Source organism: Rhipicephalus microplus, chromosome X, assembly GCF_043290135.1.
Source record: "Rhipicephalus microplus isolate Deutch F79 chromosome X, USDA_Rmic, whole genome shotgun sequence".
In the NCBI taxonomy this organism is placed as follows: Eukaryota; Metazoa; Arthropoda; class Arachnida; order Ixodida; family Ixodidae; genus Rhipicephalus; species Rhipicephalus microplus.
The window spans coordinates 140072321-140096081 of NC_134710.1; the positions used below are offsets into that span (position 1 = coordinate 140072321).

General features: G+C 44.1%; 1 protein-coding gene across 4 annotated transcripts in view; it reads left to right on the top strand.

The window, feature by feature from the left end:
• Positions 1-8079: 8079 nt before the first annotated feature.
• The window catches only part of LOC119176559 (uncharacterized protein KIAA1143 homolog), a 47331-nt gene continuing 31649 nt past the window's right edge, over positions 8080-23761 (top strand). The window contains exons 1-3 of one of the 4 annotated variants that reach the window (XM_037427912.2): positions 8084-8454; positions 8529-8649; positions 16259-23343. In XM_037427912.2, the coding sequence (XP_037283809.1) occupies positions 8347-8454; positions 8529-8649; positions 16259-16440 (411 nt within the window). In that variant the 5' untranslated portion in view covers positions 8084-8346 and the 3' untranslated portion in view covers positions 16441-23343. Of the gene's footprint in view, positions 8455-8528; positions 8650-16252; positions 23344-23761 lie in introns of those variants that run through there. The other 3 variants (XM_037427911.2, XM_075877877.1, XM_075877878.1) reach the window with 3 other exon arrangements.

A 23761-nucleotide genomic window follows, 5' to 3' on the forward strand; every position in this document is an offset into this window, starting at 1 on the left:
GGTCAGGGAAGGAACACCCCTTGCAAGTGGGCCCCATTAAAATTTCTCTTAAAAACGTCACAAATAAGAATGCTTGATAAGTATGTATAAAACATTCAACTTTTAATGCTTTTTTGTAACGTGTACACGTGCTCAATACCCATAAGGTGTATGAGACAATTAAAATCGCAACTGCCACTCTCGAATGGTTCCGGAAAAGACTCAATAGAAGAATGCAATTACGAGTGCTGGGAACCTACGTTCGTTTGTCAATTTTATTTCTCGGCATGATTTTAATTGTTATATAAACAAAAATAAAACCTGCAAAATATTAAAACAAAATGGCTGCTATTGCAAGATGTGTGTCCCCCTTCGTGATTTTTCGAGAATTACGCGTCCGCAAGCCACGTCTGGTGTCACAAACTTGCAAGTACCCCTCCTCCTCCCCACGATATCTCCCAATACCCCCCTCCCCAAATAAAAAGGCACCAATAAAGGCCTCCGCAGGCCTCCGTGATTGCCTACTGGCGCACGGTGGGCCATTTCGGTTGCTAGGACGAACAGTACCGATTTCGACATACTTTATTGAAGGTGCTGAAGGATCAAGAAAAGACCGATTGTTGTAAATTTCTTGAGAGTTCAATGATAGCTTCTTTGTGAATACCATAGATTATTAAACCTCACTTTGCGTATAATGCTCCAAGGAAAAAAAATGGTTTTGCCCTGTGTCGCTGCAGAGCCAGAAGCCATCACATGGGCAGGCGTCATTAAGCCTCTATATAACACTGCTAAGGTTCAGCACATTTCTACAAATAATTCTCGTTAATTGAACATTGAGTATAATCCTTGCTTGGGTTAGTATGTGTGAAACATAAATTTGAAATTTAAAAATTCTCATTGCGGGTTTCTGCGGCAAAGACACATTGATTAAAACGGATGATTACGGAGCTACAGCAGAGGTAACATTCGTTATGTTTTTTTTTGTTACGGTAATGGTAATGCGTTACCTTTTTTATGTATATATATAACGTGAAGCCGTGAAACGTTCCCTTTCTTTTATTAGAGTAATGAGTAACGTGTTTAGTTACTTTTTACTGTAACGGATACAACCCTAAATATATAGACTTACAGGAGCGATGTCGGCCCACACCGTCAGTTGTGGTTGTGGTCTATAGGCTGGCTGTGCACATTGCATAGATATATTCCTTTCATCTAGCACGTGATAGTGAAGGTTTGCTCGACCATTGATGATCTCGACCTTTGAGGAATACACAACAGCTTCTTAATATTATGCATATCATCCAACAGAAGCGTGCACTTCGTTTCGCTAAAATTTATAGTCAACGTGACTGCTGTCGTCACGCCGTATGTTTCAGGTCGAAACTTAGCCTACTCAAAACACCCAAAGATGTCAATCCACCTAGCAACGCGTGGCTACCCGCTGACGGTTCTGTATGAAAATAGCATCCACAGTGGAGCCTGCCGCATCTGCTGAAATTTTATCGCAACGTTATTATAATGCCACTTCGCTTGTATTTTTATGTCACTGCCTAGCGCAAAGGCACCGCCAATGTGGTTCAGTAGCTAAGGTACTCGGCTGCCGACCTGCAGGTCACGCGATCGAATCCCGCCTGTGGCGGCTGCATATTTGATAGAGGCGAAAATGCTGTAGGCCCATGTGTTCAGATTTGGGTGCATGTTAAAGAACCCCACGTTGTCATAACTTCTGGAGTCCTCCACTTCGGCATCTCTCATAATCATATGGTGGTTTTGAAACGTTAAACACCACATATTAATCAATTGCCTTGTGCAAAGCACGCTTGGCTGTCTGCGAAAATTCTAGATTATTTTAGAATCTTCTGATAAGCTTGAGACACCTACAATACTGATGATGTTCGATGCCACGGGTATATATAGCGACGTACCTTCACGCGGATCATAGTACCGACGACTAATGCTCTAATTACCGCTATCTGCGTAAAGCGTGAATTTCTAGTACTTTGTACTTTTCTAGGCACACGTTCACGATATAAAAAGTGTCGTCTTGAGGAACCCAAGTACCATATTCTTTGCTGTCGCAACCACGTGGCAATATGGTGAGATGAGAATGGTGAAATTATTGATACAAAACAGTGACATGGGGCGTAAGTACACGGCCAAGTTTTATTTCAGATGCATATACCACAAGCTATCTTCTTCTATAGAACCAATATAATGCGGATTTGTTTTAATTACTGTGAAGTTGAATGTCAAGAAAGGAAGAACACGAACTTGGAAAGAGACAGTGGAGACGAAAAGTGATAGGTATCGACGTAAAGTTTGATCGGTCATTCCACGCCGAACGTCCAAGGCGTTTTGGTGACTACCTCAGGTGTATTAAAAAAAATGTCGGGCTGATTTATTCCATGAAAGCAGTTTATTGCGAAAATGTTTTGCAGAGAAAAAAGGTTTTGGTCATTTATATATCTGACCAAAATACCGGCTATAGGCTGGGCCCTATATCGAGTCCTAAGATAAAAGCACATTTACTGAGCGAGTCTATATAGGCTACATTTATTTTGCCAACCTATGGTTCCGAATATTGAAAACCTCCTACTATGGCGTGCTTTGTTGTCGTATTGACGTTCCGGCTTGTAAAGCCGAAAAATTTATTTTTCAAATGATAAAACTGTTCATATCTCCCCCTCCCCGGAACTCATTCTAGGTCCTTTGATAAACACCAGTCATCTATCTTTAAAAAATGCTTGGATATCAACTATTCATAACTCTCATTTAAGGATGTGGAAATGAAATGACCTTCACTAAATGACCAATGAGGTGAAATATTAACATTTGCGTGCTTGTGTGCGTGTGTCTGTAGATGTTAAGATCGGCCTCCCTGGCTGGGCGCCGCTTGGACGCGGGGGATGATTGCAGCTAAGCCTACCCTGATTTGTTCCGGGTCAACGCTCTCGAGGTGCGCCCAAAGTGGGGACAACACAAAAGTCATACTTCGAATTCTTTAGGGCTGTTGGCTCCCCTCGTCAAAAACTCTTTGGACACGCCTGACTGACGACGGCCTAGGAAGAGCTGTTTGAAATCGAGGCTGCTTGATTTGTTCGACGTGCCACGAGACGCGCTTGGGATCCGTCGTCAGGTATGTTTCCCACACTCTGTGGTGCTTGGAAGTCTTCCATTCCCTCAAGCCCTAGCCTGCCTAGCACTGCAGACCCTATTCTGCACGTGCGATGCAATGTTATTGCACTGTGCTGTGTTGTGCGTATTATTGCACTGTGACCTACGTTGTGTTTCTCTCTCACCGTGTGGCGAACTGAACGTGCATTCTCTCTCTTTCCTGGGTTGAAAAGAAGGCAGTATTTGACTTTTTCTCGCTTTCTCCTTCTCTCGTTCTTTTATCCTTATTCGCTGTGCCCTACACTCCCTGCTGGGCTGCATAAATTAGGCGCCTTCTTCTAACCACTACCCCCCCCCCCCCCCCCCAGTTCGGCAGACAGAGATGAAGACGACAATAGACGTCTACCGGGGACGTCACCGCGTGACGTCACCGGTGCACGTGCAAGGCGGTGGTTGGCAAAACACTCCTGCCGGTGCCTGTGTGGGTGCAGTCGCTCGTGCTTGGGGCAATTTTTTCTTTTTTTTTTGAAAGCGTAATCTTCATCTTACAGTGGCAACATTAGCTGTGGCATGTGTCAGAGAACATCTAGGTGTGGGATAAAGTGCGTGATGAAATGTTCGCTACGCTGGCCGGCTGGCTGTTTATCTACGAGAAGTGAACACACGTGGCGGTCTGGGCGAGGAACAGCGGCATCTTCTTTGAAAATGTGCAGTGTTGACGGTGGCGTGTAGTGTGCGTTAAAAGGCATCGGCAATATTGGTTCATCTTTACAGACGGTAAAATTGGGAATATTGTGCATGGTGTGTGCAGTGTGAATAATGCGATGCGTCCTGTTTGCGAAAACACTGGTATTCGTTGTGGGCCGGTTTCAGTATCAGATTGTCGATATAACTTTACGATCTGACATTTTAGTCAAGGTAAAAAGGCATTTGACGTGATTATCTGTGAGTGGGTACATCTCAACGTATGCGTGGCTTGCAGAAAAATAAAAGTACATGATCTCCTGGTGATATATACGACTACGCATGAGCTATAAGCATGTTGTAGCGTTGCCGAATCTGCATATATGCTTCACCACGGCTATAACTCGTAATATCGGATACCTGATATGTGTTAATGGAAACAGCGAAGATTTTGGTTTCTCATCTACTTTGTACTTTTACGACTCGATCCTTGTGAGGTGAAAATGCGCGTTAGAAGTTTGTGTATCAGGCCTAAAGGAGCGATAGGTACGAAAACACGTTATAGGTGTCTAATGCAGCAAGATAACTGTGCAAGATAATATTATATATAATATCAAGATGTCGGGTTTTACATAACATAAATTTTTACTGGGTTATTGAGAAACGCAGCGGCAGAACTTCACTTTGATTTTTACGAGGATATGTTAACCTCAGTCTAACCAACGGAAAGAAGTGGTGTTTTTTTTTCATTCATCTCCGATGAGACTTTTGGGCAATGAGTGAGAATCTTATCCGTGACTTTGCGCACAGCAGCTCAAAACCATGCTGCCGCCAATGCTGTACCTCGTATTGCACATGCCACGATGGAAATAGAGTAAGTTTACAGCCATGCCATGCAAATATTTTTCAAAGAGCCAGTAATCGTGTACATTCAAAAGGTTCGCTTTCAAAAAAGATCGGATTTTTTTATGGCTATCATCTACGTGGGTGAGGCCCACTGCATGTTAGTCGCGTCTCTCAGTACTCTAAACAGTTTCTCCGTCCATCCAACTGCGATGAGCAAATTTCCACACTATGGGCAGTAACCCTTCAGTGACCCCCTTCTTTCAAAAGCTGTAACTTTAGAACATAGCAATGTAGAAATTTCTGTCGAAAGAATACAGACAAGCAGCTCTGCTATGCACAAAGATGCCACCGGAGGAACTTTCTTGCCAACCAGCACCTGTTTCGAGAGAGGGTGTAGGGGGCGGGGTGCCCGCAGTGACGTCACACTGTTTACAAAAAGGGAGAGGTCTATTCCTTTGGACTGCCCTGAACTGAATGGACATGCAGTCTGTCAGTTTACAGTGATCTGCACGGTGGCTTTCCTGTAAGGTTTGTTTTTCAACCAAAAACTCTCGTTCACAGACTGCTTTTCTTTCTCATTTTGAGCCCGCGAGTACAACAAAATGTCACCTCTCCAAGTTTTAGCGAAGGCACACGAGTACAACAAGATCTCAAAAAGGGGAATGGCAAAAATGAAATGAGCTAGAAAAGCAGTCTGTGAACGAGAGTTTTGAAAAACTAACCTTACAGAAAAGCTGCCTTGCAGATTATTGCAAACTGTCCATTGTTTTCTCCTGCAGAGAATTTTAGGAAGACCAGGGCTTAAAACGCGAGCACATAGATGCTCTGATACAGCTCTCAGAAGCTCCCATCAAGCTTCCATGATGCTACCATCAACATATAGTATTACGCTACCTTTAGTGTGTAAATAGTGTATATAAGCGTTCCTCTTATCAGCCCCGGCTACTCTGCTCGATTTCCACCAGAGACTTGGCTAGCTCCTTCGAATACATCACGAGCAAGCGAAATGGCACGGAGTTGTAGAGGCGAAAATGTGCAACATCACATCGCTTTTATTACGTGACATATTCGTTCTCCGCTGCATTCCCCCGCTCGTGTCCGCAGATAACGTTCCAGTTTTTATAGCGAAGACACACCGTTGATTGCGGTCACGTCATTGAATATCAATTAAACAGCGGTTGCATTATTTATTTGCAAATTACTTCACCATAAAGTATGGTAAAGTAATTTATTACTTGGCCACCTGAGGAGCTTTCTAACTTTACTTACTGTTTATCAAGACCTGAATATAATGTTAAGATTTATTTTGTTGATTCTGAGCATTACCTTCGCAACAGAAGTACATCACCACTGCCCGCAACAATTATTATTCATCTTTCCCAGTGCCTGTAGGTCCGTTGAAGTTACGTGATGAAAATATGTTTGCTGGACTACGTCATATATGACATGCCGCTTAAGTGTCTGTCTCCGCGTTATTGACGAATCCAGCCGTCTCTTGTAAACTTTCTGCTGGCAAGTTTTTAAAATTTTATTTTGTTATTTTTAAAACTGGTGGCCTCAGACAAGCTTAATACGCCTCTGCTCACCACTGGATAGCGTTGTTACGCGCGGCGCCTGGGCTGACGGGGGAGAGAGGCGTTCTTTGTTCATCAAACAAGTCACCAAAGGGCTGCCAGCCTACTGTCCGCCGTGTTTTGTCCATCTTAGCCGAGAAGTAAGGTGGCATTCCGACACCATAAGACGTTCGACGAGACGACCACAATGGTTTCTTGGCGTCACAGGTCCAATGTGATGACCACGCCCCAATCAAAGACGTTGACTTGGGCGAGTGTGAGCGGCACCGTCAGAAATGGTGTGTGTGTCCCGTAATTCAGCAGCACATTCTGGACCCATTACCTGATTTAGTCAAAACGCACACTTTATATTGAGCCACCCAGCTCATTCGCAAGAGATCTCTCACCCTGTCTGTACAGAACGCAATAAATCCTCTGTTAAGTTTGCCATCCTACTCCTGAGTGCACATGCGTTTTCTTTTCTGTCTCTCTACACCCCCCTTCTTGCCCCTATTTCTCCACCCCCAGAGCTGGGCAGCAAACCGGATGCCAAGATCTGGTTGATCCCCCAGCCTTCCTTTCTCTCTCTTGCCATATTACTGCCTTGGCATCTTCATCCCGGATATCTGATGCCTGAAAAGGCCGGTATCAACGGAGGTTAAAGAATAAAACAGTTGGTGAATATTTTCTGCAGCATGTTGAGACGCTGCATATGAGTGGTCATCCTCGAAAATCATCAACTTTGACACCACGGACAGGTGATGATATACCCTGAGTAGGTTCGAGCATGTATTATGCCTCGACGCTTTTAATCTCCATTGAACTTCTCCCTTTCGATTTCATCCTTCGGGGCTTTGTGTAGTCCTTCACCTAACGCACTGCATTCGTGCTGCACTACTACTTCATTTCTTCAGTATATACGTCCTGTTTCGGGCACGATCACAGGCTGCCATCTTGGACTGATAATGACGCCGTTTTGCATTCATATAAATATTCGAATAGTGCTACGGTGAACTCGCATGCATCAACACGCTGGGCAAGTACATTCAACGTCGTATGACCATAATGATTGCTAATTACGATAATTTAAAACCAACAAAAATTGCTTTTAAGCCTAAGATGGCAGCGTCTATGCTTTACTGTAACTGTTACATTTATTTTTTGTCAATTTGTCCAATATATCATTTCATGCAGCGGCCGCAGAACTTGTGCAGCTGTTCATAGTGGTACTCTCGGTCTCTGAAGCTGGATGAAGATAACTAAGAAGCCTGGTTTATACTGGCTACATAAAATGTGAAACGAAGCTATAAATTAAGATGAAAAAGAACAAGACAAATCTGTGAAAAGTCAGAATTGGCGCATAAACGGCGCGCCGATTGCGCCGATGAAAATCATCGGCGGCGGCGGCGGCGGCGCGCCGATCAGTTCGCGTCGGCGGCGGCGGCGCGGTGAAAACTCTCGGCGGCGGCGCGCCGACCAGTCGGCGCACACCTCTACTCGGGAGTCGGAACAACGCCTCCTCTAAACAATGCCTGGGGAATGGCTCACGCTCCCAGCGGAGTTGGCCTGCCTTTAGTTTTGAGCAAGCGCCGCGCGGTGGCGCTCGCGACCGAGACTGTTATCACGGCAGCGGGCGGTACCAGCCACGGTGGAAGAATCACGGAAGCGGGCGGTACCAGCCATCGTGGTACCAGCTAAGCGTTTTTCATCTGCGGGCCATAGGGACGCGTCAGTCGAAAATTGTTTGAGACCTGCAACTGTGCATCACTGTTTCTGAGGCTATGCAAAGTTGCGTTGTTGCACCGTCCGCCACAAGTGACGCTAGCGACCGAGAGCATGTTCAGAATGAAGGAGAGAAAGAGTGTGGCAGGTTTTTTTTCGTTTCATGCGGCAGGCATCTTCCTAGAGAAGGCGTTGCTTGGAAGCACGGTGCTCGGAAGTGTCAGACTGCTGTATCGGACGACAAAACCAGACACGGAACGTCCGAAGCCAAACTGGTAGGTGTTCTGTGTAGGTATTGTGTGGCCAAACCAAACGAACGCGGACTCTCCGGCATCTGCAACTCTTGAGATTTTGTACTGAGGGTCAAGCGCACCTGCAACGCATCGATACGAGCACGGTTTTGGGTTTTTTTGTCTGCCTCGGTGAGTGTGGACCGGTTTAATTAACTATGTCCAAAAGAAATAGTGTCACTTGTGTGAAGCCATCAGATCCTCCGTTCTTGAAGAAGCTTAAGGAGCGCGTCGGCTACAAAGAAGGCCCTTCAATCGATACGAAGGTGAGAACTGCAGCTGAGAACTAGCGAAGTATCCTTTAACGCTGGATGACTGCATTCTGTTGTCTCCTCCACAGAGGGAACGCCGTCCTGTGGATGATGTAGATCCTGACCTCGATGACGAAAAGCCTGTCGTCGTCGTACTCGAGGCGGGCGATTTGACTGCCGAGGAGGCTGAAATGGTCATTCAAAGCCAAGGTTAGTTGAAATTCAATTTACGTCTTCTGTGTCGCGTTGAATATACGTTCTTGTAAGTTGCATCCTTGGTAAGCAGCTTTACCAACATGCCTGTCTGTCCACCCTTAGAGACTGGAAGGGGAGATATATAATGATTGCGTTTCCTCACTGACTCGGACGCTGCCGTCGCTGAAATGTACATACAATATTTGCTGGCCAATGCTTTCATTTTTCTTCTCATGGATTCAAATTTTGGCTGCAGAACTGCTCCGACAAATAAGCTGCATACGAACCGGCGCCATTAAAATTTTGAAAGCCGAGTGGTATTTCGCAGAGAATGCACTCTCACTGCGCCAACACCGTGACAATGGTCATTGGTAAATGTCATGATGGTAATCGATGGTAGATTCGACTTTTTGTGACAGCTGTATTTTGAATGTGCTTGCAAACGCCTGCTCGCATGTAGGGCAGTTGGTGAATACGAAGTTTTCGAGAAGGTTCAAAATCGAGAAGGTCTAAACATTCAAATAAAAAATAGCTCTCTCGGAGAGATCAGAGACAAGGCCCAAAGTTTCATCATTTATCACTATTGGTGTTTCAGCGTGATTCTGCATATTGTAGTGTCAGCATTTATATTAATTGCAGGTTTCATTAATGTCACACGGCACATGCACTGTCATTCTCAGCGAATGACATTCATAACAAATGTCATTGCGATCTTGCATTTCGGATCTATACGGCTATGTGAAATTACATTTGCAATCGGTGTCAATGCTTATTCACAGGCTGCTATGATACCGAAAAGTTACAAATCGTGCATTTAGTTTATGTAACATTGTCCGGCTGATTCGAAATATACTGCGACACGATAAAACAGCATCAGTGGAAAAAAATCCTTGTACAAAACTAAATCAAGACCAGCTTGAAGCCGCTCACCCCTTCCAGTCTGCAATTTTTGGGAGTGGGACAGCGTTTATGAATTTGTGACTGGGATGAATGATAATAAGTACAAACTTTAATTGCTTTCCACCTGTTGCAAATAAAGCATGAGAATTGACTGAAGCAGCTCAAACTTGCTATTGAAAAAGATCACAGACGACGAGGAATTAGGAGCTGCGCCTACATGCCAATACTTTTACTTTGGCAGCTCTTGGGGCATCAAATTTGTTGGCAATTAATAGAGAACTGTGGTGCTTCCCAAGAAAGGAAAATGGGTTTGAAAACACTTTCCTTAAGCTGGTGCCCAATGTGTGCGTGTGTGTTCTGCTACTAGCGAGTGCCACCGTGGCGTGCTTTGCCAAAACCAGAGTTTCTTATAAATACACTAGTGGTAACTCTGGCGCTAGTGTCTATGGGAGCTGCAACGTACAGCACTTCAGGGAGCATGGTTATGGTGGGCAGTAGACGAATTAGTCTAATCTTCGTTCTTCTGGCTTTGTTTGGCTCCACGTGGTTTTAGTTGCTTTGTCACAAAACAAAAACTATCAAATTTTCAAACAGTTGCACTTCACCACTTTTATCTTTTAGGCTCACTAATTCAAGTCGAGTCATGAAGTTCAAAACGATTTGTTTTTTCGTTGGAAACAAGACTTAAACACTGCAATAAACAAAGCCAGAAGATGTTCGGAGCCTGTAAGCATGAAGACTAGGCAAATTCTTGTACCACCCTTCATTCCCATGGTCGCTGTACGATCACAGCGCCAGAGTTCCATCTAGTTAATTATAGCAAACTCATATGGCCAAAACAACACAGAGCGTTTGTAAACATGGCTGACAGGAGGTGCTAGCGTCAAGTTGGAGTCTAGGAAAGAGAATATAGCTCCACAAATTGCTTCCACTATTGCGTTTTACGTTGAAAGTTACATTAAAGTTATCAACAACCTTTAATGTACATCTAAACATTGTTTACACTTGCTTTAAGATATCAATTTTGTAATCTCTTATCAAGTGCCTGTTGACAAGATTACATAAGTCGCGCTTGCATGACTTCGGTGAACACATTCAACGGGAAAATGACATTACAGGTGCCGTGTGACAGGGGTATAAAATAGGCACCCACCGGGCTGATTTTTTTCTGAGGATGAACAAAAAGCATTGCGTGCATAAAAGAGCATGCATTGGGCGAAGCAGGTGGAAAGCCATCATCATAATCTGTGCCTTGACGATGTTGCTTGGTTACATTACTGGTTTTGAAAATGAAAATAAAACTGCTTCAATTTAACTGAGGGTTGCACGGTGGTGGGGCCCCCGAGATGGTGCCAGCATTGGAATAGCAGGGCATCCATCTTGATGGCTACTGCACAGACTTTCAACCTCCTTCTAACCATACACACTGCAGTGTCATGCACATTGTCCTGCGCACAGCCTCTCATCGCTATTTCAACAGAACCAATAAAGCACCACACCAGAGAACATCTGCAGCACCATGGACCACAGAGATGAAGGCGTGAACCCAGCTAGCACCCCAAATGGATGAACTCACTTGCAACTCTCCTATAACAAAACACATGAAAATTGATAATCATATGTTGCTATTGCTTACGATAAGACATAATATTAGCACATCTCTAATTTGTTCTATGTCGGTGGAAAGAAGTAACCCTCAGTTAAAAGGGTGGTGCCACCATATTTGTGGCTTGCGCGTTCTTTGCTGCAAGCTTTTCTTATAACTTCAGGAAGCATAATAACGCACCAAGATTATTTATTCTGGCTAAATAAAACAATTGCCTTTTTTAAGGATAATTTTTGGTTTCAGTTTCTGGGCGCCGAATTAGGCTGTGACATGGTAGTGTGGGTGGCTTGGTCACATGACCACACAAGAAAGTGACGCACGTCATGCTGATTATCGTCTGCTCTTGCACAGACATGCCACACATCACCTGCATAACAAACGAGCAGCAGAACTTAGCGGAGGTGTCCGGAGGTTCGTCACCTCACTACAATAGGCGTGCGTATGGGAAGGTGGTAAGGGAGAAATTCAAACACAGCTCTCTTGCACTGACATAATAGGGAGGGGGTGCTGCAACTTGGGGGAGGAGGTGCAAAGTCATCCCTGTACATTGACATAACAGGGAGGGAGTGAGCTGCGACGAATCTTTGTCCTTGCTGAAGGGGAAACCTGCTCCCGTCTAAGCTCACTACAGATCTGGTGTGACGTCACTGCAACTTTCGTTTCCCTTTCTACAGAGCTACGGAAGTTCTGGAAGCACTTGCAATGGGCTTTGGTCGGGAAAATGAGCATTTAGGTACACTTTTTAGGTGAATTAAAGTATATTCTAAACGTTGTGGGGGTCTCGATATGGCGAGTGCCGGGCTCTTGGAGTGAACGGACACAGCAGATGCGGTCGGTACAAACCAAACAACATACATTTATTTGACTAATTTATAACGACGATATCGTCCGCTGAATGATACATCAATTGTAATTAACATGCTAGGACATCTTTACAGACAATTTCCATACACTCCAAAACATGACAAAAACACAATAACACGATAAACACACAATAACATACCTAAAGCAGTGTCGCCAACGTTTGACTTGCCACGTGGGACCCCGGCGCGAAGCCCGCGGTGCCGAGCACCGGGGACCCACGCTACAGACAACCGTTCACGGCAACCGCCACTGTTACAGATGGGAAGGAAGGGCGCTGATGGCATCCCACCGCTGCCACCAGTTGTTAAAGTTGACGAAGGAGGAAGCAGGTCGTTGGAGGATGCGAAAAACAAAACGTGGTTTATGACATTATTTACACATATTTACAGAAAGGAACAGGTTAGTGGTTTCACAAACCACGAGCGTGGTGGTTGAACGTTACATAGTTCAGAGCCCGATGTCCAGCACTCTGCCGCGTCGTTTTATGCCCTGTCGGGCTCCTCCCCTCCGAGTCGAACACCAATCACGCACACACAGGTGAGGGGGGCGAGCATGCACGGTCCACGTGAACACTGCACTGTGGTGGCGCCAGCAGGGCTCTTCCTCGTCGTGGGTGTGCCGCTACTCGAGAGTTCCCACGATCCTGGCAGCATACTTCAAAGGGTCCGCCGATTTTGTTCGCTCAATTAGCGGGGTGATTGGCGGTGGCCGTCGGTCTCCTCCAGGAAGATGCTGTCTTTGTTGGCCTCTCTCGAATGGTTAGCGGCGTCTTGGCGACACGACGTCTCGTCCTCCGGCTAGCACGTACAATGCCTGACGAGCATAGGCAGTCGGCCGGTCGGCTTGGTGATTGGGGATCAAAAGGGAGCGCCGCTCCTCTGTCAGCTCCGGCGCCGGCCACGCCAGCCCTCCTGTCGCCCGACGAGTCGACGAGGCCATCAGTCACGCTGCTGCTCGAAGGGACGACCAAAGGGTCCGCACTTGAAGGACGGGACTTGCCTCTGCCCGCCGCCTGGTCTGGATAATCACTCAAATACTTGACAGCGTCCGTCAGACTGGGCGCCGAAGGGATTGAGAGACAAATCCCCAGGCCAAACCTAACACCACGCGCAGAAGAGACTCGCTCAATTCTCGCTCGCCACCAAGGCTTGCCTTCCGCCAGGGGTCACCGCCGGCGCTATCACTCCACCAAAAGTGGTACTCAACGCAAATACAACGCCACCTATCGCCTGGTGGTTGTCACCCGAAATGCAGCCTTGGGGCGAGACACGTGCGCCACACGGCGCAAACAACTTTACAGGAGTGTCAGCACCTTCATAGCGTTTGCTGAATTCGACCATTCGTGTGGAGTGTCCTAGCATGCAGAGGAAACCCACAAGAGGCTTGTTTTAGCCTCAAAATTTAGTGGTACCACTCCTTTAAGAATATTTTATATTTGTATAATACTTAACCAACATTAATAAAACAAGCATTTTGTTCGATACAGTCATAGAATGTATTACATATGTTACATATTTAATTGGAGGCGTCGAGACATGCCTCGACTGCAAATTAGCCCAGCTTGCTTTAAGTCGCTCAAGGCAAGGTCACAGCAGAATTTGTGAGCTCCTAGCTGGCTCTGGCATGGCTAATCTTTTGCCCTCTCATTTGTCTCTTTCCCACCACTTGCTAAACTATGTTATATATTAGTGTGCTTTCTTTCCTTCTCATTATCTTTAATTTGTGTCTGTATCTCTTGGTTATTCTGTTCTCTTTCTCTCTTTACCCATTCTTGTCTGTTTTTTTTTTTCACGTCCCACCCCATTTCTATACTATGCTATACAAGGCTTTGCTATGCTCTGCTGGCTGCGTGGATAGCCAAGTGGTTACGACACTCAGCTTTGGATTGTCAGGGTGCAGGTTCGAGTTCCACTTCCTCCAATAATTTTTTCACCAAAATTTTTATTTTCTTTCTCTCTCTGTATGTGTTCTCTCACCCATCGAAGTTAATGCACATCTTGCTGGAGAAATCAGTGCACATGCTCTGTGAGCAAAGCAAAAGAGAAGAGGAAGGCAATGATGAGGACAAAAAGAGACTATGCCAGTTTGTAATGATAATTCTCTATTTTCGGCACGTAGCTAGGCTCGACTATCACAGCTCTGCTGTAAAAGTTGTGGACTTATACGCTATTCAGAACACATTTTCTAGGAGGCTGCTTGGGTTGCCATGGCTTCCTAAAATGGGTTGCAGGGAGTCCTTAAACCCAGCGACTTGTTCCTCTTTGTGTGGGCTAGGGAGAAAGTTTATTTCACTACACGAAAAGCGAACTGAAGATAACGAGGAGTGAATTCAGCAAGCTTTCGCAAACGCACATGAATATCTACACAAGTGTGTCAAAAACACCTCTAATCGTTTACAAAGAAATCAGTTAGTAATGGTGGTGCTTACATAAAATCTATCAGTGCATAACAATAATCCTCGGCATGTAGAGAAATAAAACTTTCTTGTTTCATTTCATTAAAATTGGCTAAGTATTACAAAAAATATAAATGATGCCTGATAGGCAATTTACTCCCACCCATTCTGTATATGTATGCCATGACTGCTAGTTACATGCAATATTACAAATATGGTCAAACTGTTCACACCAGGTGTTGTAGTTGTCACTAAGACATTATTTAAAGCTTTTGAGATTTGTAAAATATTTATGTCACAATGTATGTCTTTTCTGTTAATTCTTACACCCTAGAAGGAAAAATATTAAAGGGACCCTGAAACACTTTTTTAAGTAACCATGGAATGAATTCACTGGAAGAGCTTATTGCCTCACAAATTCAACGGCACAAAAGTTTTAAGAGTCCATGCAGTACGAGCGTAGTTGCAAAGATTTGTTGCACGCTGCAATCGCATTCTCTCTTTTCTCGTCCCAACAAAAGCACCGGAAGCTAAGCAGGGGGGATGGCACGGGCCAAGAAAATATGTCATGCGCACATCGTGACCTTGAGCACTTTTTTCATTTTTTTTCTTCAAATAAGCAACTTGATTGCACGCGTAGACAAATCACGGCCTCCCGCGACGATCTCTGTAAGGATCGAGCACGCCATGTTCAAATCAGCCAATAGCTGATAGATGGCCTTCTACGAGTGATTTTCGAGCATCTTCTTATTTGTCGAGGGAAGAGAAGGCAATCTTTACCTGAATTTGATAGTTTATTTTGAATTTCAGGCCGCGTGTTGCGCTATAACATTTGGATCGCATGTTCTCAGGAGCCTCTACTACCGATCGGCAGCATTTTCTGACCATGCTCAAAAAGTGTTGCAGGGCCCCTCTAAAGCATACAATGTGAAGGTGATGCAACTTGAGTGGCACCAAAGCCTCTTAGGTGGTGCTGTGTAGTTAGCACAATGACATGCTTATCAGGTTACCAGAAATTTCAGCTTCTCTGTTCACATGTCACCTTAAGTATAGTTCGAGGAGGTCAATCACAATTCTGAGCCTTGCCCTTGTTGTAAAACTGCCCAGCATTTCTTGAAGGATTGCACTTTTGTTATATTGGTGAAACAGTGTAGAAGGGTTCTCTCTTTTCTTCTAGTCTTCTGTAAGTACACATTTGCTGATTATTATCTCTTATTATTATTCACTTCATCATCAGCCACACCTTAATGCATGCATACAGCCATTGCCTAGATAGTGTTCTACGCCTGAACTGGCATGTATGGTGATGCACTCAAGAAGCCCTTGTATGGTCATTACATGTGATATCACATTATTGTGGGGCTTATGGAACAGCAATTTGTCATTTATTTTCTGCACTTGCTGACAACCCTTCATAGCAACGAAGACAATGTTGAGGCAAGGTGCTGAAATCCTAAAAAATTTTCAAGTCTGATCAGCGAAAATTTAACTTTTGCAACAGCAAAATAGATAGCAGTGAGTTAAATATTAGTTACTTTTCTGCTTTTATGTTTTATACATGGGCAAATGCAGAACAATGACATGTGGAAACTATGCTGGTTGATTTAGTTTGTAGAAACTCCATTCCCATAGCTTCATTACTGCAGATTGCTGTCCGTGAGAAAAGTAATGTTCTTGGTGCTAACCAACATGCACCCCTGGCCTCTAATTAGCTTCTGTAATGAGGCCAGTTTTAGTTACAAAAACTCTAGCAAGTCTCAGACCATTTTTTTTCTAATTGTTGTTCTTATAAAACTCTGCTAAGCTCTCAAACAGTCATCCATCTTCTCCATTGATTGTGCTTACTGGTGAAGTTTCAGATGATGAACCTTCTGATGGCAAGATAATGTTTAAAAAGCCAACAAAAAGGAAAGATTCCACCTCTCCAACAGACCGGCAAGCCAAGAGACTCAAGGAGGTTGACAAGAGCCGCCGCCAGCAAGCAAATTCAGTCAGAGACAGCCGCCTTCTGTCTTTTGGTGACGATGACGACGTGTGCTAATGATGCACACAGATATACGCTGGCACTCCTTGCATTCGGCCAGCATTTTTGGTTTACTAATCAGTGTAATCATGAAGGTTTGTCATAGACACAAAGGACTTTAGCTGCTGCCTGCTGTTTATGGGACGTGTGTGTTGAATGTGCGTCGTGAATGTGCAGGGCACCGCTCTGTCATCCCTTGACACAATTGAAGGGAGGACATGCACACGTGGTTTCAGTCACTTAAGGCCTTTCAATGGTTGCAACATTTGTTGTACCCAACGTCTACAGATACGATGCACCAATGCAGGGGTGAGTACAGCTATATTTTCCGACAAGGTGGTCAGCAAGCATGACATAATGATGACAGTAGAATCTTTCAATGCCATCTGCAATGAAATTTTTAACTATTAAATGCCCAGTTTAAGATGGTGTACCACCCCTAGATGGACATTCCTGCCTGCAGTGCTATGAAAAGCTTTCAAAAATGGGCATTTTCAGTACAGAATAATTAAAGTATGCTGCCATTACTACCTGCCATAAGCAATGTACAAGTTGAAATGCACAGCTTGGCCTGGCCTTCAAGACTAAGCAGCTCTTATGGCAGCCATGGCATGCTAAAAAGCCCTGCTGATACTTGTGGCAGAGTGATGCAAACTAGGTACACAAGTCTGCTTACAAGCAAACAACCATTACAAGCCCCATAACTTTGCCAGGACTGCTTCAGCAGTGTACATATACTTCTCTCTTTTTAAAGGAGTACTGACACAAAATTTTAAAGGCAAGATAACTTGTAAGATAGATTTGAATAAACGTGTGCATCACCTACAAAATATCAATGAATAATGTAGCCTAGAACGTATTTAAAATAAATTCTAAAGCGTCTTGCACCGCTGCACGTGAAACGTGCGCTTGGTTTTCATGTACAACCTACCGCCCCCTGCATCACGAGTTTTTGTTTGTTGTAATGATCATTGACAATGCTCTTTCTTATGGAAAGAGGGGGCAGACCGTGTCAATGTATCGCTCCTTTGCACGGGAGTACAAAGGCTGATGTCTTTTTCTCAGCAGTGCAATCTGGGTGGGGGGTCCATTTACAGCGCCTGTGAGTGTATTATAGGACCGCACACAAAGCCTTCGTGGAGAATAGTCAAAGGGGTGGCTATGTGCACATGGTTTTATGTGCCCGCATAGCCACCTATGCTTACACGAAAACCACTCTTAGAATTACAGTACTCAGTCACCGTTTCAAAGAGCGCAAAGTGAAGCGGAACTCTAACAGTGGTTTTCGTGTAAGCATAAGTGGCTATGTGGGCACGGGAAGCCACGTGCACGTGGTTTGATGTACCCACATAGCCACCTATACTCACGTTAGGGTTCCGCTTCTTTCTGCGCTCTCTGAAACTGTGACCGAGTGCTGTAAAACCGTCTCCAAGTAATCAACTGGCGTGTGCTTGAGCAAATGAGCTTTACAGTCGTGATAAGTGGGTCATTCATGTTACCTTCTGTTGCATTTTGGTCTTTAATTTTACAAAAATGCACACGTAATTGCAACAACCTGCGTATAGTGTTCTAAATCAGGAAAAGAATGCTGTTTATATTTCCCTTTGGATGCAAACGGATCGTGTGTACATCCAGAACCAAGTCAATTATTGTGAACGTCCAGTGATGCAGCTGTGCACTATCATATAACAATCAAAAATAGCTCTCATTTATCACTATTGGTGTTTCAGCATGATGCTGCGTATTGTGGTGTTACCAGTTACATTAATTGCAAGTTTCATTAATTACAGGTTCAGTTTTATTTATTGCAGAGATGAAATGTGCCTTTGGACTCCTGTGCCATGCTGTACAGTAAAGAGAAACCTTAAGCAAGCTTCTGGCTGGCTATTCAGTAGTTTTTTTTTTCTCATTAAAATCAAAAATTCTTATTGGAATTTTCTGCACACCTACCGACAATAATACTACTCAATAATGTATCTGCCATATTTATACTTCACCTTCTAGTCTGTGAAAGTAAACTCCACAGTAAGTTTAAATACTACTTTTGTCAATTTGGTCACCCTTCTAATTTTTTCTCCCGCTGCATTTTTATTACTTTGCAAATGCACCTATAAAGTCCATGGCACAATGGCCGTAATGTAATCCCAATGAAAGATTATTTTATTCTATGCAACATTAAAAAATGCTGCCTTTTGTAATAATTCCTCATGGCCAGAAGTAATGTCAATTTAAACAAAAATTTATTTTCAGTGGCATGAAAAATTGGCACTGTTAAATTAAATGAAAATATTTCATTCACGTGGTGGCTGTCATGCTGTTGACAGTAGATTGATAGAGGTAGGAGCTATTGCCTTGGCCATGCCTCGATTTTAATACCATAGGGCACCCTTGTCACAATAGTGACAGATGCACAGGCTGCTTGCCATGCGGTCATGGATAGACTTGTGGCCCCACACTCACAAAGAATCCTCTTTTATGTTTTCCCCTCTGCTTTAGGAACGGTGCTCATAGTCTAGACTCTTGGACCGTCCTCTCACCATTGTAATGAGCACGTTCATGTGGTGGCCCAGGGTTTGACCAGCCGGGCATCATCAGAAGAGGTGTCCTATACAGACACTCAACTGACAGAAACATTCATCTACACTACAACACCCGAGTTCCACCAACAAGGCCTTCATATTCATCCCTTTCCCCACTCTTCACTTAAAGGCAAATACAGTTACCTGGCAGCAATGGCAGATCAATTCCTTCCCTTATTTATACATGCTTGATCTCTTTCATCTAATCCTATACCGTAGAGCACAGGAGGAATGAAGCCCCACCTTAAAAGCATAGTCAAAGCACAGAGCGCAAGTTCCCCACGTCTCTGGATCCCCTAAAGGCACCCTAATGTTGTGGGTGCCCCACCTTCCAGGCAAAAAAAGAAAAAAAAGGGCCTGGCACTGCCGCAGTTCCTACTGTGGGTCTACTTCTGTGTTTTTATCACTCCACGTGTGAATGCTCTAATTCATGGAGCGTTCTCTTCTTTCTTACCCTGCCACTGCTTCCTCTGTCGTCTGCACTGCTCAGCTCAAGCAGGCAGGAATATTAGCAGCTGGTCCAGCAAGCTTGCAGAGTCCCGTTAGGCAATGGAGCCCCCAAGATGAGGATCACATTCAATAAAGACTTGTCCTTATTTTGATAATAAAAGTTTCCTCACTCTCACAGTAATTATTGAAGCAAAAATATTGTTACTTTATGCTTTAATCTGTTTCATTTCTGTGCGAAATGTTTGAAACACCCTCCTGGCATCACAATTTTTTAACACACACACATATATAATATGTATGTGTGTATCTTTTATCTTTATACATGTGCTCTCAGCTGAATTTGAATTGAGGTTTGTAAAAAAATCCTGTGACCGCTGGAAAAAAAAAATTGGCAGATCCCACATACAGTGGGAATTGATATGCGAAGCACGCATGAGAAAGGTCGAATTATCACATTAAAATTATCATGTTTGGACGCGTCATTTACTTTCATCTATTCACATCACATAATACCAAACTTGGTAGCTGTGAAGCTAGTGAAATGGCCACGAGCGCATAATGAACGTATGTTGTCATGTTCTTACCAGACACGCATGTCATAATAATCATGTTTGCACCAGTCATATACCATCACCATCCACTCGCGTCACACAATACCAACATTGATATATGTGAAGCTAGCGAAATAACCACGAGTGCACTATGAGCGTAGCATGTTAGGATGTGTCACTTACCTTCGTCGTTCGTTCGCATCATATAATACCAAATTTGGTATAAGTGAAGCTAGTTAAACGACCATGAGCACATCATGATCGTGGCTTATGTTTTGACATGACACCCATGTCATGATTATCATGTTTGCACCAGTCATATCCCTTCCTCATTCATTCACGTTACGTACTACCAAATTTGGTATATGTGAAGATAGCGAAATTGCCGCGAGCGCATCATGAGCGTGGCATGTAGTCATGTTCTTACATGACAGGCATGTCATGATTTCCACGCAAGCCCCGCCGCGGTGGTCTAGTGGCTAAGGTACTCGGCTGCTGACCCGCAGGTCGCGAGTTCGAATCCCGGCTGCGGCGGCTGCATTTCCGATGGAGGCAGAAATGTTGTAGGGCCGTGTACTCAGATTTGGGTGCACGTTAAAGAACCCCAGGTGGTCAAAATTTCCGGAGCCCTCCACTACGGCGTCTCTCATAATCATATGGTGGTTTTGGGACGTTAAACCCCACAAATCTAATGATTTCCACGCAAAGGCCTGCCACTTATGTTTGCCATGCAGTCGTGTAATATTATACCAGTTTTGAAACACGTCATGTAAACGAAACCACCGCAGGTGCAGCAAGACCATGACATGTAAATCATGACATCCATGACATGTCCTGATTTTCATGTTATGACTAATCACAAATACTCGTCACACTGTCATGTTATGCCTTACCGATTTCAGTATAGATCCCAATATCCGAACGGCCAGGCGAGCTAAAAGTCATAGGCGGCTAGATAGATAGACAGATATGGCCAAAGTCGCCGAAGTGCGCTAAGAAATGCTTCGTATTTAAAATAGCACCAAATTCATTTTAGCGGCAGCTGTGTGTACCGTAAAACAGCAAGCAAGCCCCCCCCCCCCCCCCACCCCTTTTCGATAGAGCTGAAATGCCTAATAAGTGCGAATGACCAGTCCAGGACCAAGTCAGCACCCAGGTCAGATTATTTTTCGACGTAAGGGGGCACTTGCTCAGCATTTTACGGTAATTACAATGGTTATATTTTTTCATCACTCACATGTTCATTGGTAAATATTTCAACTAGTGTTCAAATAACTAACATGTTTAATAATCCCACGCCTTGCCTCAGTGATCTAGTGGCCAAAGTGCTCAGCTGCTCACCCACAAGTCGTGAAAATCAATCCTGGCTGCTGCGGCTGCATTTTCGATGGGGGCGAAAATGCTGTAGGCCCATGTGCTCGGATTTCCGGAGTCCTTCACTACGGCGTCTCTCATAATCATATGGTGGTTTTGGGACGTTAAAGCCCACATATCAATCAAATAATAATCACTGAAACTTTGTGTTCCACAACCACAATATGATTGTGAAAAGAAGAAAATTCGTGAACACAGGGTGTCACTGGAGGAGATGTTTTGACAAGAGCTCTTGTCTTCTTGAAGGCTACAACTGCTTGAAGAATACAAATCTGCTTGTCACAATGTCTGCTCCAGCAACACCTTGTGTTCACAAATTTTTTACCTCTTCAAGCTTCAACCATTCCATAAACTTCCTGCTTTTTTTTTTTTTTTTTTTGAGACGTTTGCGTGGGGCATTGGAGCCATTTCAACCACTCGGGGTTCCGAACACACGGATTGCGAAGACGTCACTTAAGTTCCAGAGGTTCGGGGCTATGTTGTGTTGTACTCCTTAACCACCCTCCTAGCAGTGCCATCGATGCATTTTCAGGCTGCTTTCATACTCTCAACTGATTATGATGAGGTGCCTTACTGTTTATAGTGAGTGAATGTATCTATGACAGCCTGGCAGCAGTAAAAAAAAAAGCAAAGAAATCACCCCCCCCCCCCCCCTTATGGGGAACAGCTCACTTTGTGCATTTTTCTGACCTCCTACTTCGCTTCCTCAGAGTTTACTCGCCCATCTTTCAAGACATTGCATTACATGATTTATAGCTGCCCAGTCAACCTCCCTATCATCATCAATGCAACATACACAGGAATGCCTTTTACAATGGTATTAAATTTTCTTAAGTTGTGCCATAAAGTGCTGCATAGTTTCGCTGACACCGCCATATACACTGCATATGTCATTTAGCAGCCCACTACCTATCATAAAATAACACTCCAGTGTGTGCATCACGCCTGCTCATGTGTTTAAGTACAAGCAGCCGAAGGCTGTTGTCTTAGATTGAAACCATCCCGATTGTTAGCTTGTCGCCTTATGAACCTCTGGTGGCTTACAGAGTAACTCCATATTCACAGAGATGGCAGTGCTATCAAGGTGCATTGCAGTGAACTATAGTGTCACAAGCACTAATGAGCACAGACAAGTGCCGCTGCAGTCAAGAAATCCAGCCAGCAAGATTGGCTTCCGACATTATTCAGTGACAGATGGCAGAGATCAATGGCACTACTGTGACATGCAGACATCACTCTATGTGGGATTACTAGTGCGATTTCATTCAGTTCGAAACTTTAAGAAACTCTTGTAGTCTCATGCTTGAAGCTTTGTGCTGTGAACAAGTAAGTTGTGCAAGAGTAGATTCCAGAGTTCATTGGCGTAGAAGTTATAGGGTTGTTTGATTGTTCTGTAGGGTTTAACGTCCCAAAACCACCATACGATTATGAGAGACGCCGTAGTGGAGGGCTCCCGAAATTTCGACCACCTGGGGTTCTTTAACCTGCACCAAAATGAGAGCACAAGGGCCTACAACATTTCCGCCTCGATTGAAAATGCAGCCGCCGCAGCCGGGATTCCAACCCGCGACCTGCAGGTCGGCAGCAGAGTACCTTAGCCACTAGACCACCGCGGCAGGGCAGAAGTTATAGGGTCAATTCTTTAAAAGTCTATAAACAGTCTTTATGTACCTTTTATGGCTCCCAAAAAATTTTGGCAGCAGACTTCAACATCTTGGAGCACAATAAATTTTACATATTATCAAACCTTTTAGTCCTGAATTTAGAATATTTTATCTTTAGGTTTTCTTTGCTATCATCTAATTAATAGTTACCTATAATATTTACAAAAGGGAACTTTGGCACTGCAATTATTCTTCCATTGTGGGTATGATGAGTAACACATTGATTTGCCTGTTCATTATGCTTGTGGCTTGGTCTACTGTTGTGTTTTGGTGTTTGTTTCAAATAAAAGAATGACTCGTGAACATTGTGAGCTGATATGAATTCGCAAGCCTCAATCCATACAGTTAGCCTAAGTATTCATATTTACTGTACACAATCTTGCTACTGGGGACCCCCTGCCAATCAGTTAAGCAATCCAGGCTGTCTAATAGTTTATCAAGAAACAAGAGGCTAATATAACATGAATCTTAATTCACTTGCAATGAATTCAGAGCTCTGACAACTTCCGAGTGCTGGTGTCCTCTTTTTAGGACATGGTTGTCAATTGCTCTGGGCAATGCATTTTCTCACGCGGGCCATCATAGCCATGATTTGATTACAAAACATACCATTGTGCGCGAGGGCTCAGTGTGAATTCCGTTCTTTCGCATGTACCTATACATATGTTGAGGAGACCATGCACTGTAGATGTCTAACAAATAATATAAGAAATTACAATAA